Below are 12,484 nucleotides of genomic sequence, written 5' to 3'. Positions count from 1 at the left end.
CCGGAATAAGGACGCCTTCCACCGGGTGGGTGCCCTAATTCCAGCCCCTTCGACTCCAGCCAATAAAGTTTATTTATAATCATAGATGCCTTTTCCCCTCAACAGGCAAAATCAGTAGGGGCACTAAGTAACACCCTGTTGATCCGTTGTTCAGGCAAGTACAGGAATGCAACAAAGTAGTGTTTTTAATTCGCAATGAAACCAGATTTCTGCACTAACTGCTGCAAAAACAAAAGTGGTTCTACTATAACAACAAGCAAACTGATTTTCTGACCGACATCTTGGGCCATGGTATGAAAGCCTCCCCCTTTTAGTGGAAAAGCACTATTGGCCCACATGACTGATTTCAAGCAGTTGGAATGCAGCCTCCCGTATTTTCGACTTTATAACTCGCAGAAATGTTAGTGTGCAGCAGCGAAAACTGGGGACAGCACGAGTGTGCAATGGCCTGATGTTAGGCTTGACATCTTGCTTTGTAGTTTAATGTCATCAACTGGTATAGCAGCTTCATGTACGAATACGACATTGCTTGCACTGCTGTAAGGCTGAAGTTTAAGGTTACCTAACGTTAAACCTAAACAGGATGTCAGGCATAACGTTGCGCTTTTAGGTCCAGTGGCCATCAGCCGGTACCCAGTAAAAAAAAAAGTAGTCTTTGTAGTTCACGCTGCAGGTACTGGTTGGCACAAGACTCCAAAGTGTAATCTTTGGCAGGACTCTGGCGTGAGTTAATTGGTTCGTGGTCATAAAAAATCGTAACAGCACAAAAAATGCTTGATGGAGAATTGAGGAATATTTGGAACTTAGTTGGAACTTCGATTTGGAATTGAGGAACTTAGGAATATTTCGCCTAAGCTTCTAGATTATGGCACATACAGGACAGTTGCTGCTGTTAATCTAGCTAAGTGTTACATACCCACTGCCAAGGAAACTGCCACAGCACTTGCTGCCACCACTGGAATGGACTATATCACTGCCATCCCTGGTTCCCAGGTCACCTGCTGTCACCTCTAACATGGTTGCATCTCCAAACCTGTTCTCTGCGTCTTAACCACCATCTTTCCACTCCCTGAATCCATGTCTTATGGACCCCAGGCCAGGAGCCCTTGGAAGAGAATGAGGTGGCTGTCACGGCTGTTTGCACCCTCCCACCCAGGGCAGTCTCTGAAAAGGACTTCCCAAAGGATCCAATGTCACCAGACATGGCATTCCCCATTCACATGCTCAACCACTGCCACCATCAACACTGCACTCCTCCCTTCCTCACCACTGACTGACCTGGTGTCGCCTTCAAACTAACCGTTTCTATCAAGGCATCATTCTTAAAGCACCTACCCTGCTTGACACCCCACCATTTGTCATTTTCTGCCCATTGCCCTGCACCCTCCATCATATGGTGTGGGGATAACCTAATGCTACATCCTTCCCTCATAATTAAACCCCCTCCTCCGAGCAGTGGAGGAGCTGGCTGACCAGCTCCCAACATGCAGATCAGATTCACCTATTCCCCTGTACCAGGCTGGTATCACAGGTTCAGTGGTACCCAGAATGAGGCAGCTTCACTCATGTGAGTGATGACTAACCTGCTTACCACTAAACATTCTCCCTCCTCCTCACAAGGCAAACATTCAGCGCGCTACATTCGGCGCCGGACCGGTCGCCCTGCGAACACTATTCACAGCGCTTGTGCTTCCCCAGTTGGAGTACTGTGCCCCTGTGTGGTTGCCGCATCAGGCCTCCCGTGTTGCACATCTCGCGAGCGTACAGAGGCGTGCAGCATTTGCCATCCTCAAGAGGTCCTCCCCCCCCAACCGCCCTTACCGCGACTACCGAACACCGCTGCTTCGCGCCGTCGGTTGGCAGTCCCTTGCGCAGAGGTACGATGCTGCATCACTCCGGCTGCTTCTGGCAGTCGTTGGCCCTCTCGGTGCCCCCCATCCACTGGCAGGGTATATTCGTTGCACCAGGACCAACAACTTGGCCCCCATAGTGCGCCACCAGAACTCCTCCGTTCCGCACGTGGCGAGCTTGTGGCGCTCCCTCCCAAGTGCGCTCAGGAGCCAACCTGCCGCTGACGCGGATGAAGTGAAAAGCCTCTGCCGCCAAGCAGTGTGCCACCTGAGAACGGTCACTGAACGAATGAATCCACTCCTCTCTCTCTCTACATCCTTTTCATCCCCCTCCCTCCTTTTCTTGCACTGTAAAAGTCGGTGTGCTGGGCCTTTCGGTATGGGCCTATGGCCTTCCCAGCACACCCCAGCCCTCCTGGGTTGAAATAAAGTATTGTTGTTGTTGCTGTTATTGAAGCGAAAAAAGTTTTCAGGACACCTAAGCACTTTTTGTTACAGTCCCTCCTCAAATTTAGCCTAATTCGACATCTTACCATACGGTGGTCACTACACCTCACCCTTCCGAGCACTTCCACATCCTGCACGACGCCAGGGTCATTGCATAGTATGAAGCCTAATTCATTTTTACACTCCCCATTCGGGCTTCTCCACGTCCACTTCTCGCTCTCCCGTTTGCGGAAGAAGGTATTTATGATGCGCAGACTATTCTGTTATGCGAACTACTAATAAGTCCCCTCTGTTATTCCTACAACCCAGACCGTAGTTCCCAAGCGCCTTGTCTCCAACCTGCTCCTTGCCTACTTGAGCATTAAAGCCTCCCATAACTACAGTATACTGCATCTTTACTTTAGCCATTGCTAATTAGATGTCTTCATAGAAGCTAGTACAAAAGAAGCCGATTAATGAGCTAACTGTAAGACGGAAGGTTGAAGAATTCACGATCGTGCTGCAGAACTGATATTCAGCTCTAACTGAAGAAGCAGAGTTTACAACACAGAAAGCAAGCGACAATCTTACACGCATTATCACGGAGTGTGCAATAGAAGTCAAAGGTAAGATTGCTAGACAGGACACTGGTAAACTTTCCCAGGAGGCGAAAGATTTAATTAGGAAACAGCAAAGCATGACAGTCTCCATCCCAGCTGACAGAATAGAACTAGTGGAGCTTGCGAAGTTTATCAACAAGCGTAAGACAGCTGACATACGGAAGTATAATATGGAGAGGATGGACCATGCTGTTAAGAACGTAGGCAGCCTGAAAGCTGTGAAGAGGCATCTAGGCATGGGGAAAAATCAGATGTATGCACTCCTATATGGCTGATGCGAAGCACGGGCTCTTTTGCGGTTTATATAATGCGACGTACGTGCTATGAAATGTGCCATAGCCAATAGGATGTTACAAAGGCATTTCTCTGCTACAGGTGCCAGCTTTCTTACTCAATGAGCCATTTAACCCCTTCGCAAGCAGTGGCGAATACACCTCTTATGGTATTTGCTTTGCGCAGCAGCCAATGCGAGGTTCAGGAGTATCTTTGCTGCTATAGACTCCGGTTTCTTCTCTCAATGGGCCATTTAAGTGCTTTCTCAATAAAAATAAAAGTGGTACCACTCTTTGACAATATTGACTCTCCTCATGCACAGTTTAATTAGGCTAAGTGAGCTTGCAATGCACTAAACTCCAACCAATGGGAATGTCAGTGAGTTGTCCAAGTTGATATTGACAAATCATTGATTGATTGTAGGGTTTAACGCACCAACGCAACGCAGGCGATGAGGCGCGCCGTAGTGGAGGGCTCCGGATTAATTCTGACCACCTGGGGATCTTTAACGTGCGCCGAAATCTCGTACACACGGGCGTTTTTGCTTTTCGCCTCCATCAGAAAAGCGGCCGCCGCGGCCGGGAATCGAACCCGCGACCTCGTGCTCAGCAGATATTGACAAATCAGCGAGGGTAACCAGATATTTTTATTGTTATTCTCCGTTACCCCTTCTGTTACCACTGCAGGTCTATGAAAACGACACAACCGGAAAAGGACAATGACAGTGGCGATAAAAGCACCCCTGAACACATTTCACTTTGTCTACTCTGCCTCTACTGCGATAAACTGTGAAGTGGCTACTTTGGCGGCAGTTGTGAAACGTGGTCACCCACAGAAGTACACCTCTGAAGAAGACACAAGGACAATGCTGCACTCTGAGCAAATGGGCAAGAGTTTGCTGCACCTAAAAGCACCACCGTAACTATTACGACGTGAAGATCACACGTTGGACACATAACCCTCTCATGACAAAGACACTGCTGCAACAGAAGAGGACATAATCACGGCAGACCTACCATTACACACAGAGGATTGCACAGCTTGAAACAAAATGTAACGCTGTCGCAGTCTTACATGCAGGCAGACATAAGTGTCTCCCATCATGTTTTGTTTCTTTTCTGTGAGGTCAGCTCTACAAATGGTGGTCAGAAAAAGAAATAAAGGGACGTTATAACTCCATGTGTTACAAAGCCTGTACTGGTCTGTATGAACAAGAAAAGAGCAAACGAAACGAGTCAACCTCAGCAAACTTTATTTACAACTGCTGTGCACGGTCGATCATGTTTTTTGCGTCTTGGTCGTGGGACTTTTGGACACAACAGTAGTGTCAGCCTTCTTAATGAACCGGAGCTGCTTCTTCGACATCCTCTTGATCTTGGCAGTGTTCTTGATCTGCAGCACGAAGAGAGAGTGGGGAGGCGGGGTGTGATAGGAAGCTAGCACAATGCGTGGCATCACCTTAAATTGGCCATTACGCAGCCTGCAAATTATTTCTCTAACAACTACCACTATATGTGGTATTCATTGAAAAGTTTAGCTGTCAATTTTTTCGCTTGGCAACACTGGAAATGGCCACAGATATGGCCAAAGCGTCATGGACACGGCGCGGCTTGTGCCACTGCGGCCGCACGCCGAAGAAAACAATAACACCGGCGTGCGTCGTCTGCTCCGTTTCAACCCGATTCTCAATGCTGGTGTCAACGGAGTAGTTATTAATCGCACTCACATCGGAGTCGATGCATTACTTTGCGTTTGGCGAGCTAGAGCTTGAAATGTCTAACCCATATCATGCGCTAAGCATGGACAAGTACCGCCATCCCGCGGAGCCCAACGTAACCAGTGACGGCGCACTCACATGGCTGCATGCATGCACGTCTCACTATTGAATACAGGCTATACACTGCCCTGTGCATAGGAGACCTCACTGCACTCTGATCTACACATGCACAGTCATGCCAAATGTTAATAAACCACAGGAGCAGTAACGTGAGTGAATTTATCCTCCACGTGGCAGTCCAGTAGGTAGTGCGCATCTGCTTAGGGTGATCCAGAGGCTGAACAGTCATTCACAAAAATGTAACGACAGCTGACGTGACATAAGTAGAAAAGGTCTAACCGCAAATCCCTATGTGACAACTGTAGATTGCCAAAAACAGTTGAGCACATTCTGCTAGAATGTCCGGCATACAGGCAGGAAAGGAATCCCCTCATCAAAAGATCGATTCCCTCAACTGCGGATCTATATCTTCGAAAGCTTTCCTTGGACCCTGGAACTCCATCATCTCAGTGAAAAGTGTTGGTTGCCTTATTTAATTACCTACATGAAATCGGCGTCGCAGAGACAATCTAGAACTTTATATCCTCATCTGTGAGATCATGTGGACTTTCACGCCACCCACGCGAAGCTTCATGTTCATTATTTTTACATCTCGTTTTTTTCCCTCTCTGTTCTGCCCTACTTCCTTTACAGCCTTTATTCCCTTCTCCCCATCCCGCACAGTAGCATGTAGGTGGGAACATGCCGGCAAACCTATCTGCTTTCATCTAATAAAGAGCTCTCTCTCTCTCCCCCCCCTTGAAAATACCTCTTTCATGATCCATAAACTTTTTCTTGACTGTACTTCGAAAAAATGAAGCCACAAGCATGTAGTCAACTTCTAGACAAGGCAAACAAATACCTTGCTTGCTCTGACATGCTTGCAACTGTATTTAGCCTGAATAACTAGAAGAGCGTTAATTCAAGGTATTAAAAAAAGGGGCTTTAGGGACTGGAAGGGCTCTTTTGTTTCTCTTTAATTCCTCTACCTATGAGAAACAAATCTCAGCCGTCATGACTGGGCGGGCAGCGAGTTTTCTATGCAGCGCCGCCCTGCTTGAAAATTTTTTCCAATGGAAATATCTATGATCATTCGTAAAACTCACCACCATTACAAGAAAATCCATAGACCAAATTAACCAAAAACAAGTAATAAATATTATATAACAAGCCAAAACATGGCTTCACAAAATAGGTTGCTGTAACATCCAGCTTTATGCAAAATGCTTGGTGGTTCGGAAGCAAGAACATGCATTTCACTTCCCTCAACAAAAGGTTGGTGCCCCTTTTCAGAGCACTCCGTCTTTTCCAAATTATGCATTGGAAGACAATGTCGAGGTGCAATGAGACACTCACCACTTGCACAATTTCTGCTTTCTTGGCATTCTCCTCTCGCCGTCTCAAGTTTTCTTCTCTCCTTTTCTTTTTCTCCTGCAAACAGTGGCAATACACGGGCAAGCCATGTTGCGATATGTCACAGGAAAGATTCTGTTCACTGGGATTTTAGATAAAAATGGTTAACAAAGTGCAATGCATTAATGCTGCCTGCTGGTTTCAAACAAGTTTTATCCCTCACAAGGGTCCCTACATGCAAGTCCTACAAAATAGTCTGGCCTCTTTGGGTGGTCTTTTCTCAAGCCTCTATAGTCTTGCCCCCACCACACTCATTATCGCAATATCAGCTGTACAGTTCACTTGTAGATAACGGGGTCAGAAATTCTACTCCAGAGATGCTGCTGAAGTCATGGCAAAACTTAGAGCTGCTTTCAATGAACCAGTGTACATTCTAAAGCATCTGAGCTAATTAGCGTTTTTTGCCATAAGCTCGTACAGGTTTGCCAGAACTGGGCGGGGATAAACAACACAGAATGTACTATGAAGACTGGTATTCATTTCAAAGGCATTTTCCTTCTGGGCCATTTCTGACACTACTAGATGTAATGTGGGACTTGAGGGCCAAACTGCAAATAAAGTTATATCTTCAAACAAAGCATCGAGTATCCCCCTACTCTTCGAAAGAGTGCCACAACGTTGGTGTAGGCTTGGGTGGGCCTGGGCCCGTTATTTTCAGATCCTGATACATTTTCTAAAACAAGGACCGTGACAATGCCGCATATGGTTTCAGGCTAAATTTGTGCCACTTAATTAATTATACATGCAGCAGCTAGACAACCTTTCCTCCAGGTCCAATTTTAGGTGACAAGAGTTGCTTCTTAATAATAGGCGTTTTATTGATTGAAACAATCTGAGCTGGTACTTAAGGTGCATGCAGCCTCACGCCGTAAATTTCAGCTTCTTTTTAATGCTGCTCGAGTGGATTTCTTGGGCACTGAACTGGCAGTGCTTCTGTCTAATCTCCATTTACATGCTGATATCAGACTGAATCTAAACATAGGAAGCTCAGTTCTTGCCAAATCACACCTGCACCAGTGGACCCTCTCGATACATCACACATGATGTGCTACCTGGGAGGTTAGGCTTTATCCAGTTGTCGCCCTCACCTTTCCCGATTTAAGCGCTAATCTCAAAAAACAAAAACTGTTCCACCTCCAACACTCAGTAAAGCCCAACTGCGCACACCGACCATTAGCAGCATGCCGTCTTAGTCTGAAAAATTTTGTGCCAGCACATCCCTAATGCAACAACAGCAATAAAAATTGCATGAAGCTGTCCTTCTCTTCCCCAGGGGTGGCTCTATGCTCACTCGCATGCCAGCAGCACGTCCCAAAGTATTTCACCTCGATCTTTCGCTTCTTTTCGTCCTTGATTTCCCGGTCGAGGGCCAGCAATGCTTTCCTCTCTGCTCGTTCCTGCATTTTTGTTTTCCAGGATGTTTTTAGTGGCCTGTCTTTCACCATGCTTGAGAACCTGAAATACAAACAAAAAGCAAGAAGGCGTGAATCACCTGCAGCATCCATTCCTCTCACAAATACTACACAAACAAAGAGGTTGAAATTGCTTATTTGACTGTTGTAAGATATTTGTAACCTTGGCTTGTTGTTTCGGTACCACTATATTTTTCTGTCAATGCTTCTGCTTATTTCTGCTCCTTTTCCACCAGTGTGAGAGTGCGCCCTCTGGAAGTTTTAGTGTTGCCACCTGGCCGGTTTTCGACCGGCCCAACCATTTTTTTACACAGTGGGCCGGTTGGCAGTCCATACCTAAAACCGGCCATCATTTGCCGGTTTTTTGGTCATCGGGCCGCAATTATGATCGTTTTGACGTTTTATAAGTGTAAATTCAGCAACTACGACGATAAATATGTGCTGACAAGCTGCCCAAGGACATGTGAGCAAAGAAAGTACTCGCATGTTTTCAAAAAATCACGTTCACATTTCCTTTTTAGTTACTCTTAGTCACTTTCTGCACAAATTTTATGCTGATTTCTCACCAGAAAGACGCTACAATAACTGGCATTGCATGGAAAAAAAAAGAAAAACACGTGGCATCTGTTTTTCAACACAAATTCAACCTTCCATATACCCTCCCCCCCCCCTCTCCAGAGAGCCGGTTTTCTTTTGGGGGAAAGGTGGCAACCCCATCTGGAACAAATTAAGGGAGTTAGATGGATCACAGCTACAAGAGTGCCCTCCGTCTGCGAGGTATCGCAGAAGGAAGGCTTTTGCCTCGAAGGTGCTGAAGTTTCCCATTTGCAGCAACAGACAAGTCCACGAGATGTGGTGCATGTTGGCTTCACAAGCAGCAGCCAGACAGAAAGCACACAACAGTGAATAGTTGGAAGGGACCACTTCAACTCGCTCTCCGCAACAGCGCACCCTCCTCCCAGCAAACAAGTCTACTGGGGAAGTCCGTTACACGCGGGGAAGATGTACATGCAATGCAATGAGGATATTCCTTTTGTTGAAGAAGTTTTCCAGACAGTGATATCTGAAACAGCGCAAATAACATGAATGCTTCATCTGATGACAGCCACTGCCTGCCTCAATGTGAGCAGGGAGCGTGTTGTGAAAATTCTATAATAGGTGGACCAAGCTGGGGTACACATCCAATACCAAACATGGTACAAACTTTATTTCAGACCCTGGTGTCGCATGTGACAGCACAAACCCGCTACTGACACCACAGAATCCATTTAAAGCTGACTTAAGCCTTCAGGGGTTCTGACACCAGTGCCTGAAGGCTGTCTCATATCTGTGAACTCTGACAAAACGAGTGATACGGTGTGAGTCCATCATAAAAAAAGTGGCTCCAAAAAAAAGTGACTCCAAAGTGGCATAAAAAAAATGCTGTGAAGGTGGTTGGAAAGCAAAGCTGTAAATGACACCTACAAAAATTGCCTATGGGACGTCACTTGAATTCACACACGTGGCTCTACAAAGAGTTAAACCAGAGATTCTGCCAGCCGTTACCTGGGATTCGTGGGGGCGGCGTCCCGAACGCAGCAGCCTCAGCCACGGCCGGGCTAGAGCGGCGGACACTGCCACTGTAGCTTGGCTGTGCGTCGGCAGAAAGAAAACGGAGCGGAGCGTCTTTCGAAGGGTGAGACAGCAGAACCTAGCCATCCTGATATGCTAGCTCGGGACTACACCACTGTGCGACACAAGCGCAGACACCGAAGCAATTTGGCATGTGAGCTTAGCGATTCCCATTTATACCGATTTAAACTAAGTTTGAGAATTGCAAGAAAGCTGAGGGACTTTTTATAATTGCTATTTATCAGAACCAGTTGCTCTTTTGCCTTTTGTAATACCTCTTAAAACACAACCGAATCAGTATTCACCAATTTAGAAAACGGAGTCCCATTCGTGGCAAGCAGTGCACAAAAGGTAGCATTTCTCTAGCGGCCAGATATCTCTACATTTTGTTTTGCCACCCTGCAAACCAATCCTTAACGTATCTTTGCCGTACAACCACTTAATTCCGTCGGGTCTGGGTCACCCAGGAGGTGCTGTTGAACAATTTAATCAAGCCATGCGAAGGAAGTGTGCAATGGATGCGAAGCTGCGCCATAACAGGCCCAACACAACCGTTGCTAAAGCAGACGACAAAGTCGACAAAATGGGTCCTGCCGTCACGCCCGCCAGGGTGAGCAGGCTCCAGTGCCTGGGGGAACACCAGGTAATAGCGCTCATTCGCCGAGCCATCTACACTGTGCTCCGTGAGTGAGGGACATTAAGGGCCCGTCAGAGAGAGCTAAGTCGGCGCTGCTCTTTATCTTACAGCGTGGTCACCTCCAAAAAGCGCCCTACCCCTCCTCAGCCGCTGAATCAAAACCAGCAACTGTCTCCCCGTCTCCATGTGGGTTTGCGTAGCTTAGTCACTAAGACAACGGGCTCTCGCTACGCTTCTCTTCAGGCCGAGGTTCGATCCCTGGCGCTGCCAGTAGTTTTATTCAGCCTGGTTGGGAGTTTCTTGTGGCGCCCACCTTGACGAAACCGTTGGCTGGTAGATGTAGAAAGCTTTGGTTTAAAACAGTCTTGATTTGCATCATGTAAGATGGCCCGCTGCACAGAGGTGGTCTGAATGCTGTCATCCGTCTTTGCTCCCCCAAGTGCCTGCACTACTCAAGGTTGGGTCTGCGTCCAAGCCACCAGTTCTAATATACCAATGACATGTGCATGTCGACGTCTAAGTGCTCAAACATGAAGAACTGTGCATGACTTGCTGTTGGTCACATGCTGGCACAGCCAAGGAGGCCTGGCTACTGTGTGAGGAAGTGATGCAGTTGGTGGATGACCCATGGAGCTGGCTAGGACATTAGCATTTGAATAACGTTAAAGCACTGAAAACATACACAGCAACGTTGGTGATCACGCTCATTCCGCGTGTTAAGTGCAGATTTTGCCTAGAGGTGAGGTAAGGAGGCTGGTTGTAGTACACAATGTAGACCTGTTAATTGCCTCAAGTTAAACGCACTGTGCCTGGGTCATGCGCCGGAATTAAGCCAGGCCCACAAGTCCGGGTGAAGTGTAATCCGCACCAGGAGGTGAGGTGCGATATCTTGCAGCAGGGGTACCCAGACCGCTGGGAAAATCAGATGCGTCGGATTTAGGTAGACCCAGGCGTGGAAGCCTCCAATGGTAGCACGCGAAGAAATTTACCAGTGGGTAAACGTCGGCCAGAAAATTTTACATGGAAGTTCCAATTTCGGCGATGGCACCATGCACTATGAACAGGAAGAATGAATCTTCTTCGTCTACAGTATTCGCGGTAAGCGACACAAAATCTACCCCTACCTTTGCAACCAAGTGCCACACCCGCTTCACAACTCGCGACGGGAGCAGTCAGTCTTGATTTTTACCCTGCCGGCCGAACTACTACCGTTCAATGATTGACCAGTCACTGTAATTTAATAGTTAATAAAAGAAAGAAATGCGTACGGATGAAACCCAGACCAGAACAACAAATAGTAATTAATAAATTACACTGACTCTGACCAGTCAGCCGGCGGTAGCTGCTTGGCCGGTAGGGCCCCCTGCGATGAGTTTTGAAGTAGGAGTGGCACTGGACTGCCAAAGTAATGAGCACTGTATATTATTTTCCCAGCACAAAGCAAGCTCGTAGTTGAGCGGCTGTCACCTAGATTGGGCGCGGTACCCAACGGAATTTGCAAACAAAGCTTTCTTAAACACAATTGCGACAAACTTCTTTTCGTGTTTGACGCTGGCTAGTCAGTGAGCGGAAGCGGTTTGGCCGGTTGGGTAAAAATCAAGACAGACTGCTCCCATCCTGCACAGCAATCCTCGCTGGTGTCGTTTCGCAACAGCAACTGATTAGTCTGTCTTGATTTTACCCAGTCGGGTAGGGGGGTGATTTGGCAACGCCTCCGAGGACCTTGCCCGTGTTTCTTCCAATACCGTAACGTATTTCGACAGATGCTTGATATTTTGCGATTGACTTGCACACAGAAGCAAACACCCACATAAACCATGCGATGTCTCTCGATACATGTTTCCACTGAGCGGTGAGAGTACGCACACAATCAAAACGAAAAACGAAGCAGGATGATCGAATAAGTGGATCTTGTAACATTTTGAAGCAAGACTGAACATCTGCGTGCATTACCTTTTCTTCTCGGTTTTCCATACCCGGCCAGACTTTGGTACACCTCTTGGAATTTCTTCTGTATCGGTCTTTTTCTTTTTCGACTTAGTCATAATAGCTGTGAGTTATAACTGGACAAAACTCGAGGAACTGATGAAAAGCCTGCCTGGAAGGACTACACGACGCACGTGGAGAACTCGGCGACTTGTGGATTTGTCAACAGTGTTCGCCAACTTGTCTTGTCTTGGCTTAGCCGATGCCTTGGCTTAGCCGATGTGCTTCTTAGCCAAGAAGCACAAGCCGCCTCTAGCTCGCGCCCGGTGCGCGCTACATATGAAGGGGCTTTAGGTGTGCAGTCCTTGCTATCTTCTGTGACTTTTATTAGCTAACATCAGTTACCATTTAGCGCCCTGTTCTTAGGCATGTTTGATTACACCCTCGCATGACCTTACTCACTTTGCTCTTTGCTGTTGTTCCAGCAGCTGTATGAGGCT

The 12,484-nt window shown here is 47.1% G+C and overlaps 1 protein-coding gene across 1 annotated transcript; it reads right to left on the bottom strand.

Annotated features, from left to right (window-relative positions):
- Positions 1-4,404: 4,404 nt before the first annotated feature.
- Positions 4,405-12,229, bottom strand: LOC144145431 (coiled-coil domain-containing protein 86-like). The gene is made up of 4 exons (XM_077677047.1): positions 12,012-12,229; positions 7,724-7,853; positions 6,342-6,416; positions 4,405-4,561 (listed from the first exon to the last, which is right to left on the bottom strand). Exons 1-4 carry the CDS (start codon positions 12,101-12,103, stop codon positions 4,448-4,450), a joined length of 411 nt encoding a protein of 136 aa, XP_077533173.1. The 5' UTR covers positions 12,104-12,229; the 3' UTR covers positions 4,405-4,447.
- Positions 12,230-12,484: the final 255 nt, after the last annotated feature.

Source organism: Haemaphysalis longicornis, unplaced genomic scaffold (genome assembly GCF_048455015.1).
Source record: "Haemaphysalis longicornis isolate Haplotype H1 unplaced genomic scaffold, Haemaphysalis longicornis Haplotype H1 scaffold_7, whole genome shotgun sequence".
Classification (NCBI taxonomy): Eukaryota; Metazoa; Arthropoda; class Arachnida; order Ixodida; family Ixodidae; genus Haemaphysalis; species Haemaphysalis longicornis.
Note: the sequence above shows the minus strand (reverse complement) of the source record. Positions and strands in the feature narration are given on the sequence as shown.